Source organism: Lagopus muta, chromosome 1 (genome assembly GCF_023343835.1).
Source record: "Lagopus muta isolate bLagMut1 chromosome 1, bLagMut1 primary, whole genome shotgun sequence".
NCBI classification, from domain to species: Eukaryota; Metazoa; Chordata; class Aves; order Galliformes; family Phasianidae; genus Lagopus; species Lagopus muta.
In genome coordinates this window covers 171,436,557-171,456,339 of record NC_064433.1, presented here as the reverse complement: position 1 = coordinate 171,456,339, position 19,783 = coordinate 171,436,557, and the positions used below count along the sequence as shown (strand labels likewise).

At 34.2% G+C, this 19,783-nt stretch overlaps 1 protein-coding gene across 10 annotated transcripts in view; it reads left to right on the top strand.

Annotated features, from left to right (window-relative positions):
• Positions 1-19,783, top strand: part of NBEA (neurobeachin) — a 458,626-nt gene that overhangs the window by 213,680 nt on the left and 225,163 nt on the right. For all 10 annotated transcript variants that reach the window (XM_048948371.1, XM_048948342.1, XM_048948328.1 and 7 more), the window contains 2 exons: positions 5,939-6,003; positions 18,189-18,297. In XM_048948371.1, coding sequence (XP_048804328.1) covers positions 5,939-6,003; positions 18,189-18,297 — 174 coding nt within the window. The remainder of the gene's footprint in view (positions 1-5,938; positions 6,004-18,188; positions 18,298-19,783) is intronic.

Sequence of the window (19,783 nt, the reverse complement as noted above, 5' to 3'; positions counted from 1 at the left end):
ATACTACCAACGTAGTGCCTCTGACGTAGTGGACTGGCATCATAAAATAGGAGGCATTACTTTCAGAACAGCCCTCCTACATAATGAAGGCTAGCTGAAAAGAAACAGGACAATCATTAATTTCTTTAGGTAAATGTAAATATGAAAGAAAGGAAGATGGCATTTGGTGGGAGAGAAATCAAGGTAATAGGGAAAAAAAAAAAAAAAAAAGAAAGAAAAGAAAAAGGCAGAGATTTTACACGTGGTACAAAGTATAGAAAGATTTATAAAAATAGCCAGGCATGTAACTTCAAAGTGACAGTTTCAAACTTTTTATTGCAGGCTCAAATCTAAGATCAATTACAACACTTAGCTAAAGTTGGTAATTTCTGTCATTCTATAAAGATGCAGTGAGAAAGAAAAATGATTTCTATGTCATTGTCCAATCTCAAATACAGCACAATTTGAACATGTATTTATATTCAAGTGTTGACTTGGGGCTCTTCATAATCCAGAGCACAGCCTACATAAAATAGGTCAATGTACATATTTTATGTAATTTCCAAAATCAGAAATGAATTGTAAGTAATACAGCAGAATCTTTGTATCTTTGGTATGGTGTGGAAAGTAAAAAACTTATTTATCATTTATATTTTCTTTTGATCCAGAAGTTAAATGATTTATTTTATTATTATTTTTTTTTTTCGTAATGTTTCTCATTTGCTTCATAGATTCTGGAAATTATTCAAAAGATGAACATCTTGCACTGTCTTTTTAAGCTAAAGGAGTGTCAAATAATTTTCCTTTATTAATTTGTTGTCCATGTGTGGGATGTCTTCCAGCCCAATCTTGGTCTTCATGTTATGAACATCTGCTTCCACTTTCAAATGGAAACCTTCAGTGTATTCTTTCCATCTTGAAGGGAAATCTTATTTACTTGACTATTCTGTGAGTTGCCTCTCCAGATCCCAGTACACCCAGAAAGCTAATTCTGTGTTTCGCCTTCAGTAACAAGCAGAATCTCTTCTTCGATATCTTATTTACATCTGAATGATCACAAACCTGTTAATTTCTCTGGCCCATCCTCATCAGAATATTTTTTGTAACAAAATATTTAAAAGTACATTTATTACACATAGTGAAATGCTGATCAGAACTTCTTCTGGATAGATGGTAAAACAGGCTGGATCAGAAAATTTTAAGAATTACTTTCTTCATTCTCCCATACATCTTAGTGCCTTCTCCTGACTATCAAGTTGTCTACAATTTATATGGATCTTAGGTATATAGACGAAGACAGCTAGAAAGTCAGAAGGCACCAGTTGGTATTTCTTAAAGGTCTGAGAGAGGGTACAAGAACTTATTATAGGTGAATATCACCAGATATATAGTTTGTTGGGTGTCTTTTCGTGTATGATGGAGGCAAACTAAGGAACAGTTTTCTGTACATCAAAAAGTCTTCTATTTATTGAAGTTTTGGAAAACTTCAGATTCATCAGATTCATAGAACCGTAGAACCTCCTGCCTTAGGTAGGAGGAGGCCTTAAAGCCCACCCAGTCCCAGCCCCCTGCCATGGGCAGTGCCCACCACCAGCTCAGGCTGCCTGGGGCCCCATCCAACCTGGCCTTGAGCACCTCCAGGAATGGGGCACCCACAGCCTCTCTGGGCAGCCTGTGCCAGTGTCCCACTGACTCTGAGTAATGAATTTCTTCCTAACATCTAATATACATCTCCCCTCTTTCAGATGATTAAACCCAATCCCCCATGTCCTATCACATTAGTTATCTACCTTTAATATCAGTGCCTGGTTTGGGTTTTAGCACAATTAGCCAAACAGTATCACAAATTGTTAATAATTTTTAAATGTCTTAAAGGAAGAAATATTTTTCCAGTTATGAAATAAACTCTAAAAATTTTGGATGTGTTTTTTTTTCTAACACATAAATATACATCTGCTTCAGGAGATAGGCAGAATTTCTACACAACAATTAAGGTTATTATTGTAACATCTGAATAAATTTGATCATTTCTCTAGTATTGTTTGGAAAATGTAATTTTTTTTTTTTTTTTTTTGTGGTAGAGGATTTTTTTCTCTTCTCTTCTAAGGTACCAATGAAATGTTCCTCTGGGAAAGTTTGACTTAATTTTCAAGATAAATTGAGTGATTACCACAGGTGATTTGAAGGGCAGTGGGTCTATGTGTACCCAAGAAAAGAAGAAAGATTACTATACATTACTCCAAGTCAAGAAAATAAAAGGAAAATGAGTCTTCTGAAGGAGAAGTCTAAAATATTCCATAATTTTTTTTCACATTTTTAAAGTCATATTCACATAAATTGTATTGTGAAAGTTTCATATTCCTTTTTCTTTCTGAGATTTGGCCAGAAGCCTAGTGGATTCCAATACTCATTGATTTGCCTTCCAGAGTCATTCTGTATCTTTCTTATTGTGGGAAATAGTCATTTTTAAAATGATGACCATCATAAAATCCTAAAATTGATTCCAAATTTACTTGAAAGAGTAGACTAAAAATACTTTTTTTTTTCCCAAATAATCTATTAGCAGTATATATGTTTGTAAGGGAGAAGAATATGGGCAATAAAATTCCTAGATCTGAACTCTTAGTTCTCATTTTCATTCCAAACAATAATAAAAAGTTTTTGGTCTCCAATATCTTAGCTCAGTTGTTCCAGGAGTAGGAAGGACAGTCTTACGATCTTGAAACTGTACAAGCTGCTGTAAATGTTATGGGGCTATGTCTGGGAATCAATCAGCTTTTCTGCTCATATCTACTTTTAATGGGCATATTTTTTCTGCAATAAAGAAACATTTCCTTCAGTCTTGTAATGTTTCTTCTGAGTATTTCTTGCTTGGATGACATAAAGTGAGTTATTTGTGGCTTTAGGAGGCAACATCTACATGGAGTTCAAACTCAAGGTGAATTACATTCATGTTGTGAAATGCAAACACATTTTTTAAAAATTTCCACTTCCACGCTCGGATAGAAGGTAGCCCTTCTACAGCTCAATACAAAACTTTTCTCTAAACATACAAAAGTGTTCAGAGATCAACAGAGAAGATTCTTCAAAGAGAATCAATATAACTAAATTGTCAAAAAGTAGCAATGAAAATTCATTAATTGAAGCACTGAGATATCGAGTGTGTTACTGATATCTTAGACTAGAACATTTAATAAATATTCAGTGTGACAAAAAGACAAAACAAACAAACAAACAACTGTGATTATTTAAGTGCATCAAAAAGTAAGAACAGTGAGTTATAAATTTTTTAAACTCTGAGAATCATTATTCGTTTTTATGAATTTATTAATTCATGTGTCGTGTCAGATTCATCATTTGATTTTCAGTATTACTAAAAGCATAATAATTTTGTAAAGAAAAATTTCTAATATTGTAAGTCAAAAAAGTGATTGCAAGCAGAGGCTGATTTGGAAAGAAGGATTATATAAACTGAAAAAATGGTTCTTTTTGGTTTAGTGGGGATTTCAGAGCTTTAAAGAAATAGGATGAGGAAAAAACATTCAAAAGCAAAAATAGTAAGAATACCAGAAAGTAAGGATATCTCGGTTTCAAAGAAGTCTGAATTTTAAGTAGTCTCTATATTGTGTTATGGTTTGTTGTCTAGAAGTTTACACTTTTTGCTGTCATCCCAGTCTTTTTTTCCTCTCTTCTCATCCTATGCATGGATATTTTTTGTAACTGTATTCATCCTGAACCTTCTATCAAGAAATGTATACAGGCATTTTCTGGATGCAGTGATGTCTTTAGAATCATAAAATCATAGAATCTTTAGAATTGGAAAGGATATTTAAAGGCCATCTTGTCCAACTCCCCTGCAGTGAACAGGGAAACATCAGTATCAGAGCAAGGGAGGAGACCAAGCTCCTCCTGATGGATAGGAGTTAACAATATCCTAATCACTTAGGACATTTTTGAGATCTTTGGTGTATGGTTGCATAATATAAAACATTTAGAATATAACCACAGTGGACAGTAATTTAATTAAATGTCTTGTAGCATATTAAGACAATTATTGGAATTTTTTTTTTTTCATTTGACTATTTAAGCATATTGCTTCAAGTCTTTATTTTCATTCTTAAAATGTATGCAGTGATTTGAACTGGTGTTGCAAAAGCAACTTTAGGTTTCTTAGTATTTCTAGATGTTTTAGTGGATCTTTTGAAAAGAAACTGATAAAAAGAAAACCAGGTTCCCCATTCAAAGGTAGAATTCAAATCGTAGGATCATGAATTTGTTAAACTAAATTCATTCTGCTTAAAACTGAGAGGAAATTGTAGTAATAATAATAATAATGCACAAATAATCCCTTATCTGTAGATTAAAGGAGTCTTGGGATGTATGTCAAGTTCATAGTGAAGGAATGCATGAACCATAAATCCTGTATTTTATGGGTCTGTAGTATTATTTCTCCCATTCGTTTTTGGACGGGTTTCACACATTTTCAGCATGAATCAATAAGATTTTTCACCTACAGAGACAGAGGGAGAAATTCATTTGCTACTATATAGATTCCAGTGACATTTTTTGGTGCCAGCAGTCCTGTTAGCTAGTTTACATGTCATGCAGTATCTGAGACATTTACATTGAGCAGGAATATCTGACTTGCAAGAAAACCTTCCCCTTTTCCAAATGCAGGTAGACAGGATAAACAAACATAATAAAATGGCACTACGTGCCTATGTTCAGGCTGCTGAATCCTTTCCTAGTTGGTTTCTTGAAGTAACTGTTTCGTACCAGGGAGACCTAATTTCTTTCTAAAACTATATCACTAGTCTTGCTTCAGTCACTGGTTTTGGAAAAGAACAAAATCAACACCAGTGAACAAAGGAACTGTGAAAATGATTTTCTAGATCTCATTCTAGAGACTTGAATGCTAATACTCTGTGTACCCCAATTACTTGTTCAGCGATGGGCTGAGTATGGTCATTCTATGGATTTTTTAACAGCTTGCTTCTTATGGAACCCATCATGAGTATGACAATGTTCATTTATTATTTTTTGTTGTTTTGAAATGCTTGACTTGGTGAGATATGTGAATATTCCTGGTATCAGTGAGAAGCACCCTGCTGATTACTGGCTAGTTTTCACAACAGTTATTTGAGAACATTTCATAATTCTGTCCAAAACTATTTCTCCTGCCGATGTCATGAAGCAAGAACTGGGAGTTTCTGTCTGATCTTTTTTAGTCCTGGGAAAAATAAATGTAATGCAAAGTAGTTCTGTAACTCTAATTCTCTATGCCCATTATTGTTTATATTAAGGCTCATTTGAAGTACCAAAATCAATTGAGAACATAGAATTCAAAAAGTCTGTTTATGATGTGTTGAGTATTTTTTCTTTAATCTAGTGGTATATTAAGTAGAAATTATTATATTTTACTATCAATGAAATAGTTTAAATCAGTTTCAAGGGTTTATATTGTACATAGATGTTAGAAGTACAAGACTTAAAATCTGATGCTGTTATGACATTATTATTCATTCGAAATCGGGGAAAAAGACAAAGATTGAACTCAGGGATGGATGGGTGGTATGCAGATTGTTCTCTGCCTCACATGAAATATACAAGATGAAAAAGTGAAACAAACTGAAGAAACTAATGCTTTTGTGCTTTGTTGCGTCTAATAGGCAAAATGTATGAATGGGAAAAAAAAGATTTGTGGTAATTTTTTGTGTGTTTCCAAGTTAAGGAAACTAAATTTTGCTTAAGGATAACACAGAAAAGATTACCAGCTAAAATTTATTAGAAGATTAGAATAAATTTTATATTTTATATGATCATATCATTCTTAAGAAGAGCAGCAGTAGATTAAGAAGTTCAGCCAAAATTCATGTTCCTTAGGAGAGTATCAGGGTCAGTTTCAGAAATGTGATTTAAAGTACTTGGGTTTTGATCATGTTATATTTTATCTTCTTAGGAATGGCAAAATTCTATTCAGAAGAATGCAGGACTTGCATTTATTGAACTCATCAATGAAGGAAGGTAATTAATTTTAAAGCTTTTAAAAAAGTAGCCATTTTGCATTTATTCCATTGGGTGATTATACTTTTTCACCATCTGTTCCAAAAACATTGTGAAAAGGCCATATTAATCAAGAGATCTACTGTATAGGTACTTTATATAGCAAATATTTAATTTAGAAATGTACAAATTCTTAAATTTTCGTTTATTGGCAGAAGGAAGCAGAAACCCAATAAACTGTATAGATGTTCGGATGTATTTGAGAATTTAACCACCATTTTCCTGAGCAGCAAGGTTGTTTTATCCAGACAGTCCAGAGAGCCCAATCTGTAAACCCATCTGCTGCTCCATCTGTTTTAGAAGCACAGCATTTATTGTACAGATGCACATCTTGAGGATTTTATCTATCACTTCATGAGGATTTTATCTAGAATTTCTGGTCTGATTTTAGTCCTGTAAAACACAAGACATCATGTTTGTAAGATCTGCCTTGCTTTTGCAAATTGTTAAGATACTTTATTATCAATCCTCAAGTACTTTTAATGCTGTATGTGTTTTTATCTTCTACGCTTTGTAATGTTTGTCAGTACTTCCAGTCATCCAGCTGGGCAGCAGTGGGGACTCTATGGCGAAGCTGGTAGTGGAATGCCAAAGACAAGCGCAGCCACCTGTGTAATCTGTGTCATGTCTATTGGCCAGTAAATTAAATCCATACAAACATAGATGTTTTTATAAGAACAGATGAAATATATATATATATTCATATATCACAGTATGCCCACTGAAGAGATTTTGTTGTTTTATGTCTTTGTCTTCTACAGATAGTATGTCATTACCAATAATGAAGTATCAAATCTTCTCTTTGTTATAGGATATTTTTTTGTCTAGCTGGTTTTTCAGAGATTAAGCCATGCATTCATTTCAAAAAATTGGAAAACATACCCAGTCTTTGGGTGGTGTAAATTATCTTAGACTCTCTACAGGCACTGAAGTTATACTACAATTATAGCAGTTTGAAATGTAGTCTTTTCACTCGAAATTCTTTTTGCTAAACATGTCCATTTCATTTTACACCATAATAAGGCTCACCAGAGTGAGTTAAATACTGCACATTATTCACTAAATATTACACAGTGTTAGATTGAATTATTATATTATGTATTTGGATAGTAGTAGAGAATCTCATTTTTGTTTCTCAACCTGGCTAATGAGATATTACTGATTGCTCAGTCATGATAAAATGCTCATTCAGAACAAGTAGCACATCTGCATATTTTTAGCAATTAAGTATTCAGGTATCAGTGGATCATCTTCAAAATGAGGTAATATTTAAGAGCTGTTACTTAAATGCAATCAAAGGACTGTCTAATCAAACTGCCCTTAGACACATGTTCCTCCATATACTTTTGTCATAAGCATGTCTTAGAACAAGTGTGTGCACATTGCTAGTATGCTCATCTTTGCAATCAGCCCATCCGTTTTTAATTTATCCTTTTGGGGATAAAGATAACAGTCTTTTAACTGGAAATTGTTATAAATATTTATTCTACTTAATAGCTAAACTTGTGAATGCAATTCATCAATCATAGCTAGGGAATGCAATTGTGCAACTGTCAACAATTAACAAGACATAAACAGTTGATGAATGTGCAGCTGAATTAAAGTGCTCCCTAGGATAACCTGAAATTATAAACTGGATCATTTAAAAGAATCTAACAAAGGATCTTTATAATTAAAACAAAGCAGGGTTAATGGGATGTAAAATTGCATATAATCGCTGTGCAATAATGATTGAATTTTAAATTATTAAAAGCAAAATGAAGATTAAGAATAATTTTAAGGACTTTCTGGTAAGGTTTCTTGAACAATAAATCAACAGTTTTGAGCAAGTTTTTCATTTGAAGGTAGAGGGTAAGAATTATATAATGTGGCTGTTCATAATTTTAGAATCTTCAGTTAGATGTCTATCTGTTCAGATATGTGCATGCTACAAGGTGATTTTCTGAGCACCTAACTTTTGTTTATGTGTTAAGTCATTTGAATGCCTTTCTGTTCTTTGACTTAGGCATGTTCTGAAATGAAACATTAAAACTAGTTGTAGTAAAACATAACAGTTTTTTAAAAATCAAGATATTTTTATGTCACTTTAATAAGCTGTGTTTTCATTTTAAATCTGGCGCTTCATTAGGTTTGTATCTTTTTTTTTTTTTCCTCATTCTATGCAGTGTTTTCCTAGGAATGTCTGAATTATGCACATATTTGTAGCATCTAGATTATAAACAATCTGATAGAGCTTTGTTTATTAGTCCTGAATTTTTTCTTTGTATATTTTCTAAAAAAGCCACCTCCAAGTTAGATTTTCTCATTTATAAACTAAAGATACTAATTGTTTACATTAGATAGTTATGATAAAAATAAGTTACAATACAGATTACTGTGTTTGTGATTACTAAATAGTATAAAAAATAATCTGTTATAACAGTTATTACTTTAACTAGAGCTACTAATAATACAGGAGTATCTGACTATGGATTTAAGTTAATACTGTCAAGAAAAGAAAATATATATGCAAACACATTTAATTTCAGTGTAGAGTAACACCATTTGTAATGTCCTTGAAAGATTTAGAGCCATGCTGCTTATGATCTGGAACTTTGAGCTGCTTTTTTTTGTCAGTCTCATGCTATTAATATGTGATGTTGAGAGTATCACACATGTCAAAAATTTCACTGATAGCATCTTAATTAGTATTCTAGATTTTCATTAGAGTATACACACGAGAAGAGTTCTTAAATTATGAACTGGATGCATCTGACCTGTTGGCTGTGAAAGAGGACACGGAAAGAGTTTGTGTAACTAGGAATGATGAGGATGGGAGATGACAACCCACATTTAAGTGGGCTGATGATGGAAAAGATCAAAAGAAAAAGGGTGCAGGGTGACAAGAACAAGAGAAAGTAGGATAAAATACCTCAAGTAAATATGTGAACAACAGCATACAGCCTGAAAACAAACAGGAGAAATTAAATCCGTATTCAGTTACAAAACTGCATCAATGAAATGAAATAGATTTGGTGGGATAGTCAACTCTACATTACAGAAATGCTGTGGTGTACAGATGTGAGTTCCTCAGGAAAGACAGGCAGCGGGAGTGTATCGTTCTATGTGAAGGATCTTCTCAAATTTATAGAGCTTTTCTGTGGGACACATACCAGTCTGATGGGTAACTTGCAGGAATGGACAAGCAGAGAAAATATGATAACATGGTATGAAATTACTTCAAACCACCCGTTCAGTGCAAGGGAACCAAAAAAGACTTTGAGAGAGAATTTGAATCACAAACACTAGTTCTAATGGTGGTCTTTAGCCTTCTGGAGATGTGTTGGGGATATAATAAGGTGATGTGCATGCAGTCAAGAAGATTTCTGGAGGATGCTGAATATCATTTCTTCATACAGGATGAACCAACTGAGAATGATACAGTTGGATGTGAGAATTGGGTTTGGATGTGGCAATTAACATAAGCTTTGCCCGTAGTGACTAAGATATTGGAGTTCAAGATACCAAGGGAAGTGAGAATGGAGAGCAAATTAAAAACTTAATTAGTGCAGATTTTAACTTGTTTGGGATAGTCCCAATAGGGAGGAAGATTTGGAGATGAAAGTAGTTCCAAAAGGGTGGCAGGCCTTTACGTACAGCATCACACAAGTATAAAAACATGCAATCCTAGTATTCAAGTACAAGAGTATCAAGAGACATATTTGTCTAGTCGGGGAATATATAATAGAAATGGATGCAAAAGGAAATTAAACACGGAGTAAGAGGTAGGAACTGGATAGAAAGGAGGAATTTAGAATCATTTCTGGGACTTGTAGGGAATGATGTCAAGAAGGCCAAGTCTCGACTGGAAATGAGACGTGGAGAAAGTATCAAGGACAAGAGTTTCTGCTGCTCCATTAGTAGCAAAAACAAGGTGAACAAGCAAAATGTAGCCTGTTACTGAACAGAGTGGATGATTTAGTGACAGATAATGCTGGGATACTCAATGCTTTATTTGCCTCAGCTTTCACCAAACCTCTGTATTTTTTTGAAAGAGTTCAAGGAGGAGAACTATCATAGTGCATGAGGATTAGGTCAAGGTTTCTTTGAGAGAAATTGTTCCATGCAAGTCCTTGTGATTTGATGAAATATATTGGATGGTAATGAGAGTCTTGCAAGGGTACTTAAGTGTCATGCCTGAAAAATCAAGAAAACTGATGGAGATCAGTGTTGCTTTTAGAAAAGCAAATGGTGCAACCATATTCAAAATAGTCAAAAGTAGGCAGAGAATTATAAGCTTGTCTGCTCGTCTTCTGTCCCTTTGAAAATCATACAGAAGACCTTTTGAAAAACTTCTGACCATATGAAGGAGAAAGTGATTGAGCAGGGTCAATATGGGTTTACCAAAGAAAGCTAAATCATCTCTCACCAACCTGTTTGTATTTTATGATGAAACAAGTAGATTTGTAGACAAAGAGGAGAGCAGTAGAAAGCATTTACCTTGACATCAGCAAGGCTTCCATTCAGTTTCCCACAAAACTCATGTATCATAATTAGAATGCTGCAGTCCGGATGGGTGGACAACTACATATGCAGAAAAATGGCTGTATGATTGGATTCCAAAGGTTGTGGTTAGCTGGTTGTACTTTACCTTGATGCCTTTGACAAGTGGAGTGTCTCAGGGGTCTATCCTGTCTCAGAGATGGACATTACAGATCACTATCTGTTATTCTTTCAGATTTAGATTACTCTCCTCAATCTACTTCCATTTTCTTGTCCTTTTATGTTATAATGACACTAATATATTGAGATGATTTTGTCCTTTCATTTAAAATCATTTCCTTTTTTTTTTTTTTTTTACAGAATTTCCTCTTTTTAAATAGCAGGAGTAGTCTGATGATAATACAAATTTGAGGAAACATGAGACTGTATTTCTTCTTTCATTTAAATTATAAACTTAATTTCCAGAGTTTTATCTCTGTACTTAAGTCTGGTTTCTGCCTGTAGCAGAGAAAATATACACTTTTACATATTGACCTACCTGGATGTCCAAATATATTTAAAATTCACAGGCAGACATTTCTTTTTGAACTCTGTTGCACTGAGATTTTTCACTAATTTCCTGGAAAGATTGGCAGAATGTTTAGAAAGACTGGAAATGTTTCTTTTAATTTAGATGAAATGCTGATTAAATCCGGGATGGGTGGTAGTGAAGACTTAAACTGGATTATTTCCATATTACCTAAACTAGAATTGTTGTAATTGCAGAAAACTTTCTTGTGGACATCTTCTATTGCAGTTTGGCAGTCATGATGTTTACTTCGTGGTAAATGAGCTCACAGTCATCATTATTCATTGTCTGCAATTCTTAAACATTCAAGCCCAGTATTGGAGGGTACATCTATGATGCCATTAGCCATATTTGATTTATGATGTGCAATTGTAAATGGACCTGGAAGAATACATTGAAGAACTCATTTAGTAGTTAGGTCCAAGCACACATGGAGTAAGAATGGTATTCATGTTTCTCTCTAGGCTATGGTTTTGATCACAGGAACCTTGAGGTTAGGAGAGGGTACTGAATCATCTAGGAATGCGTGATACACAGTATTTGGACATCATGGGTATCAGGAAGCTGAAGGCTAATAGAAGGATGTGCAACGAACTCCAGTCTGACATGCAATATCCAATGTATGCCAATCCAGCCAGACAGTAGAGCTGAGATAAAAATACGCACATATATGAAACTAAAATAAATATATATTTATATAAACATATAAATACAATATACCTGTAACAATAAAAATAAATATATCTGTAAAAATATGTAGATAAAAAAACAAATGTGCTCAATCTTTTACAGATTAATTCTGTTGTTATATGGTCCCTCAAACTAAGTCTGTATCTATACTCCAGCTGAGCTGTGAGATTAAGCTCCTGTCAGATGTGCTTCTTTATAATGCCATATCCTGTACTGCAGCTGTCCTTGCTGTTTAGGAATGTTCTGTTTTTCAATTCTATCTCTATAAGAAAAAATAGATGAAATAGATTCTTTGTAGTCAACTCTAAGATACTGAGTCTTTTACAGTTTCTGTGGCATTTCTGAAACATTAATAGTTGCCCTCTGAAAAGTTTATCTCGCTGTTGTGTTTGTGTTGCAGACCAGTAGCTGTTTTGCGTGTTGTACTTTCAAAATTTGCTCTAGAAAGTTCTTCATTACTGCCCTCTTGCAAGAAATCAGGCCCCTGTTCCAGACATTACCTTCCAAATTTTATGGGAATTTGCTTTTGAAGTACTTACAACAGTACCTCATTTTGTAGAGCTTGGAACTGTTCAAGTAAGGCCAATTTATGGGTACCAAGTTCAATGATAGATTTCACTTCTTATGAATTCCATTAAGAGTAATAATTGTCAAAACAACTGTGTTTGGTGAAAAGCACAATATTTTCAGGCTGCTTCTTGGAAAAAGTCAAGCTGTGGGCATCTGATGAAAGTAAGTCGAAGAAACATCTGTTTCCCTGGACATGTGATTTGGCAGAACTTCAGGAATGAGCAGAGGAAGCAGGACCTTAGTTAAATTATAACAAATGTTCATTTTGTAATCTGTTTTGAAAGTTGCTGCTTGGGAATGATCTGCTTTCTTAGTTTATCTCAGATAAAAGAAACACTGGTAACATAAGCAAAATTGTTTTATCTAGCAGCATAACAGCGAGGAGTCTTTTCTCTCCATGTCTAAGATTATTACGAAGAATAATTGACTACTAGGTAACAAAGTCATCATAGAATAGTTAGCGAAATACAAGTTTTCATACTTTATTTTTGGTAGGTGTAAAAATAGCTCTGCTTGTTACAAGCTATCGCAATTCACATTTAAATGTTTGCAAGGATTTAATGATTTTTTCAGGTTGGGTATAGTCTTGTAATTGTCTTTTTCCAAAACTCTAAAAAAAGTTGTCCCAGGCTCTGGTTATTTACTAAGTGACTTAGAATGTGGAATTCTACATCCAGCCTTTATAAACCTTGTGTCTGAAACATTGGGACTTCTAATTGTTTACATGTGTTTTTTCACATCTTGCTTTAACCTATAAAAGTTCTAAAGTAACCTTACTGAGGGAAGGTTGAGGAAAGCAAGCCATGTGCATCTGAAAGTAACTTCTTGCCCACTCCTAAGCAACATTTGCAAATAACTCATATTTATGAATCAGCATGTCCTGAGGCATTCTCTCAATCTGATCTCTCATAATCTGAGACTTCAGTCTTAAGTGAGGAACAGCCTGCTCTGTACTTGCATTCCAACAGACCTTGCAGCCTCATCATGATTATTTTACAGCACTGGCATATCTAAATTCTAGTTTTTACTTTCGTTTTCCATATGTTCACCTGGAAATTTTACACCTATCTGTGCAGAAAACTCAGTTTGCCATTGACATGGACCAGGATTTGAGTCACAAGTGACCTCAGACTGCTTTGTTGGTAAATTCCTTACTTCAAGTCCTTCAATTCAGTTTAAAAACAAATCAAGCCCATTTCCTAGTAACAGAGCTTTAACCATGCTTCATGCATTTGTTAATGTTAACACACATCAAGCTTGTCTTGATTAAAAGAAATAATAAGTTGGTATTTCATCTCTGCCTTATCCTGTAAGGACTGCAGCTCAAAGAATAAAAGTTTTGCTATTCATCAGTTCCTGACTGAGATCAGCTCATCTGAGGAAGGGCACAGCAACACATTTGGCTTCAGTTCTATCAGAAGTTTGTGATGCAAGTGAATAAATGGTTGCACAGAAGAAAGCCAAAAGCTTTTCCAGACCAATTCTGTTTTGATCAATCACAGTCGGATAGAAAACATTATAAAAAGTAAAGCAAGTCTGTGGTGACACTTCTTAGACTGCTCATTAGTCCTCCATGAGAACTAATTGTGTGGAGGTCAGTAAGATCAAAGGGCCAAATTAATTACAGTCTCAAACACTAGTCCACCCAAAGTCTTCTGAGGGTGGCTGATGCAGGATGAAGATTAAAAGAGTAAATGAGGACAGTGGGTATAAATTCAGTCACAATAAATGTTCAGTTGTCAGTAATAAGGAGATGTCACTAAAGAATATGTTTTATTACCAAAGTAGTGTAAGAGTGGTACTGCTCTCAAATTTCCCACTGTTTTGCAAATATATATGCATTTCTGCACCTCAAAGTCATCCTTACTTGATTTGCTTGCTCCAACACAATACAATGGCTTGGGAGAGATTCAGAGAGTAGACATTTCAACAAAATTGAGTGCTGTATGGAAATTTGTGGATGGAAAACGTAGTTGGGCTGTTGTCTCAAATATCAACCAGAATATAATGGATGTGTTTCATACCTACACTAACAACAATGCATAACATTATTATAAAATATTTACATATTACTTTATATAATGTTACAATATGAAAAACTGAGGTCTTATTCTTGAGCATATGTGAGAAAGACTTTTTTCATCTTCTGGAGATATCTGAGGGTGTAAAAGACCAGTCTCTCATTGACTTCTTTTGTGTTTTGTTTTGTTTTGTTTTTTTAATTTTTACAAAACATTAGGAAATAGGGCTGAGCATAAGGAAAGTAGTACTCTACTCTAGAATTGCATCAGAAAATATATTTCCACTGAGATGAGGCAGCATAAATGTTACTTTGTAAATATTGCTGAAAATTTGTCTAGAATACTGCTGCCAGTTTTGACTGTGTTCTGTCAGAAAAGGTGAAATTAGTCGTGACAAGCACAGCCCAGAAGGTAATCTCTTTTATGAGATACTATGGTTATACAAGAAATATTTAAGAGAGTTGATTTAGTTAGCCTAGTAAAATAGGGATAGATGGAATATCAGGTCATGAGAAAGAACAACTATGTAAAGCTATCATTTGCATAAAAATGAAACAGTAAAGACTACTGAAGAATATACATTTGGATTAGAAAGCAAAGGAAGAGTTTTAACCTTCAGAGGGCTTTCCAAAGCTATGCTAGAGACAAGATAGTTAGTTGCATTTTGAACTAGATTTCATGAAAATACGTTTCATAAACTGAATATAGTTTAAAGTGTATGTATGGTGTGGTGTGGCTGCATGTTGTAGTGAAGGAGTGAGTTTGGTGATATTTTTCCCTTTGTTTTGTTTGCAGTTCTCAAAAACTTTTTTGGTGCATCGACAGCCTTTGATACTACTGAAGTATAAGATTTTTCCTGGTTTGGGATCCTTTTTGAGTAATTTCTATTGTTGGTTTTTTTTTAATGACAGTCCGCAAGACGGTCATAAGCACTTGTTCTCTTGCCAGAAAAGTCTGAGGTTTCTTTTATTCTAATCTTATGCTATGCATGCGATTGAGTTAGTAGGATTGAAAAGTGATAAGGGCATTACTATGCGTGTTCATGAAGTGTAACCCAATTAAGACAACACAATGAGTTATTCTGCATGTGTATGAATTTAAGATTCAGTCAGGGTTAGCTGGCTATGATTTTATCCAGGTAAAACACTTCCGCCATGTTTTGCTTAGCAGATAATTTCCCTCTCCTGAAGGAAACCAACCTAATTAGCTGGGGTAGTGAAAAGTCCAAAGTATTGAATGCCTACTTTGCCTCAGTCTTCACTAGCAAGACTGACCTTCAGGAATGCCAGGCTGAATGGCTGGAATAAAGAAGGTATAGCTCTGGTGGAATAATACTTGAGCAAACTGGACATTCGCAAGTGCATTGGCCCTGCTAGAATGTACCCACAAGGACTGAAGAAGCTGGCAGATGTGATTGCAGGGCTGCTCTCCGTAATCTTTGCAGGAAGTTAGAGCAGAAAATAGATGAGTGAAGGGCAAGATAATAATATGAGAGCTGTAGGCAATCTTGACCCTGTGCTCAGGCATACTCACTGGTTGCCTTTTACTTTTCATTGTCTTGATGTTGGAACTTTGAAGCTTGAAGACCTGGAGCATTTCCATGCTACCTGAAATTTGTCTCATGTAGTGTCTAAAAGTTGCAGCAACTCCAGGTGGTTCAGGGGTCTCAGTCTCTAGAGAACAAAGGTCCATTAGATGGGTTGGAGAGGAAATCTTTGTGTTCAAGTTTTGAAATCCTAGCTAACTGGTCCTTTGTCAATAGTCTCTTAAATTCATGAACACATGTGATATAACCTTAAACTGGAGATGTTAAATGTTCAGTTCAAGTATCTTCTCATAGCATCATATAGAATCATAGAATGGCTTGGGTTGGAAGGGACCATCATATTCCAGCCCCTGTGCCACATGCAGGGCCATCAACGAAAGGCTTGATTTGGAACAGACCTCAAAGATTTAGTTGCAGCCTCCCTGCTGTGGGCAGGGTTGCCAACCACCACATCATGCTCCTGACCAGGTTGCCCAGTGTCTCATCCAGCATGGCCTTGAACGTCTCCAGGGACAGGGCATCCATAACTTCTCTCAGCTGCCTGTCCCTGGACATTACCACCCTCTCAGTGAAAAAAATTTCCATGACATCTAATTTAAATTTCCCCTCTTTTAGTTTAAAATTATTTCCCCTTGTCCTACCACTAGAGACATGTAAAAATTTGATTTCCCTTCCGTTTCTAAGCTCCCTTTAAGTACTGGAAGGCTGCAAAGAGGTCCCCCCGAGGCTTCACTTCTCCAAGATAAACAAGCCCAACTCCCTCAGCTTTTTTTCATAGAAAGTCCAGTTCCCATTCCAGTCCTCATCTCAGAGAATCTTGTTAATGTCATAAATGCTCATTTGGAATCTATATATCTGAATTCTTAACATTAATAAAATAGCAAATCATGTCTTCATGATTTAAAAATAATTCTAAATTTGGAAGAGGACAGTGGAAGCACCTTTATTTTTTTAGGCTATGCTTTGTCAGAAACATTTTACTTCTGAGAAAAATAGCGAAGAGATATTAAAAAAAGCCTCATTCAAATCATGAGTATTCATCAACTTGATCCAAGTTGGTTTGTCCTTATCTCTAAACAGAGATCCCAACATTTATGTCTTCCCATGATGCATATCCATATTAAACATTAGGTCAGAAAAAATATTTCCCTCCTTCACAGGTGTCAGAATACACCAAAAGAGGCAAAAATAGGATTCAGGACTCTCATTTTATAGGTGTAACATCCATTTATCATGCATTTCATTTCTAATAATCCTGACTTTTATTTTTTAATTGCTTTTGAGCATCAGACATCAGCCTTAGGGTGGGATTGGCTAGTCATCTCATATTCCTAATATAAGGATCTCTAAATTTAAGTATGTTTCCCTCATGCTGCAAAAAGGAAAACCCTTAAACCATGTGCCAATTTAGCACAAAGAGAAATGGTTCTTCCTGATCCTAACCAGACAGTCTGGTCAGATCTTTGCAGCCTGAAAGATACTTCCTCTCTGCTGACTTGAAAAGCAAAGAAATTTTGAATAGAGTGGGCAACGTTAGGAACATAATATAGGGACAAGAAAACAATTGCTTTCATTGTTCCTGTCCAATAAAACATCAGCATTATTAACAGTGTAGTGTTGTTTATGTTGCAGCTTTATTACGTGTATCATGGTATTTGAGGTTTTCTCTAAGTGTCTTAATTTAAGGTCTTTAATGGAAATTCTCAATCCTTCTGTTTTTGTTTTTGTTTTTGTTTTTTTTAATTTGAAGTCTATGACTGAAATCCTCAATCTAACTTTAATCTTTTTCTTTTTTTCTTAAAGTTTTTTTTTTTTTTCAAGTTTAAGATGTCATAAAAAAAACTTGGAAATACGCGTTTTTGTACTTGAGTTTTTAAAAAGCAGGTATTATTTCACAATTTTATACTTCAACATTTGAATATTTATATTTAATAGTATAATTAGAGTTTAAGCAGTTATCTAAATTTTTTTAATGAGGTTGTAGTACTGAGACTACTTTGAAAAATAGACTAGAAATTTACTTCCATAAGGATATATTCTCTTCAATAAGAAATAGCAAGCTTTTTCCATGTAACGTGATTTCTTTGTGCTCTTACAAATACTAAAAAATTTTGATTAAAGTTACTCTTGGCAAATAGTGATTTCATTATAGTAGTTCTGTGATTTTTTTTTTTTATTTTTATTTTTTGCATTTTAAGCAAATTTGCTCAAATAACACATTTGAAGTACAACAAATACAAAGGCTGATTGTGACTTTTTTTTATTTTAGATTATTATGTCATGCAATGAAAGACCATATAGTGCGTGTTGCAAACGAAGCAGAATTTATTTTGAACCGACAAAGAGCTGAAGATGTCCACAAGCATGCTGAGTTTGAGGTAATCCTGAGAGTTGGTGCATTTCTGCTTTTCTGTTTTCACTCAGTTGTCACCTAGACTGTAACCCCATGCAATAAAGATTTTCTTCTTCCAACAAAGAAATTTATATTGAAGGCATTTCAAAACTGGTTTTTAAAAGCTTTGGTAAATGTCGAACACAAGGAACTGGTTTAATATCTCATCTCCTCACTGAAATTAATGAAAGCATTAGCTTGAAGAAATCCCTTAATCAGAATGTCTGCTCAACTGATATGGCAGACTCTTTAACTTCACAAAGAACTTTACTGATTTATTGCAAACTGTAATATAAGCCTCATTACTAATTATTTTTGTTGGATTTTATCGACAGTATATTTCAGTTCAGTATGAAAGAAAAACAGATAATGCATATAGGCACATCACAATTTAACTCTTTTGTTAGAATTAATATTTTAGGATATTTTTGGTAGAACATTTTGGATATTCTTAGAATATCTACCTCCTATAAATTACATATTGAAGCATTCTGATTCTTACTTTATCTGCTAGCCAGGAGTCTTTACTGACATGAAGATTCTGTTTACATTGCCTGTTTTTTAAGTACTGGAAGAAATAACATAGCATCTGGATCCCGTAACTCTTTAACGTCTATAATTCTTTCTCCTCAAAAGGAGTCAGGTTTCTTTTTCTTTTTTCATCAAGTAGTATTGTAGTTTAAATGAAATTACTTGAAAATGAGGCAAAGATACAAAAAAGCTATTTCAAAAACATTTTTTTCAGTCCCATACTTTAAATGGTTTTGATGATTCCTTCTGTATTAATTTAGTTCCCGTTTTTAAAAACGCAAAAATATTCAAACACAGTTAAAATTTAATTTTTGACTAGACTTTATCCAATATAGTTTTGCATTTTTATGCTGCCTTTATCCAACACTTCAGTATCACTGTTATTTCCAAATCTGCTTTTTTTTTTTAATACATTTGTATATAAACAAATATACATACACAAACATAACTTCCTTGTATTTTAATTTGCAAGTCGCCTTCTATTAGGATGGAGATAGACTTATTGATGATAATAATCAATTTATTCATCTGTCAGAAAATGTCAACAAGCACCTGGTGGCTAGAAATAGAATCCAGTAATCTTAGTTTTGATGAGGTTTTTATCTCATTGAAACAGCTCTCTTAAATGTACACTTTGATGTACTAGTTCTTGTGCTCCTTGACCTAGCTGAAAAGTGTGAGACACAGAGATATCTGTTGTCATTTTGAATACACATAACCTTTACTTCATCCTGTCAGAGCAGACAGCAGACACTCGTCATATGGGATTGCAACAACTTTATTACCAGGCATATACTGGATATTTTGGACTTAGATAAAATCACATTTACAATTAAGTGTGTGTCAGAGTGAAGTTTCATATTGCCTCAACAATATATAACATTTGATATTTATCAGAGCATCGTGCAGTAACCTAAGATGACAATAGAAGATTGAGTTAT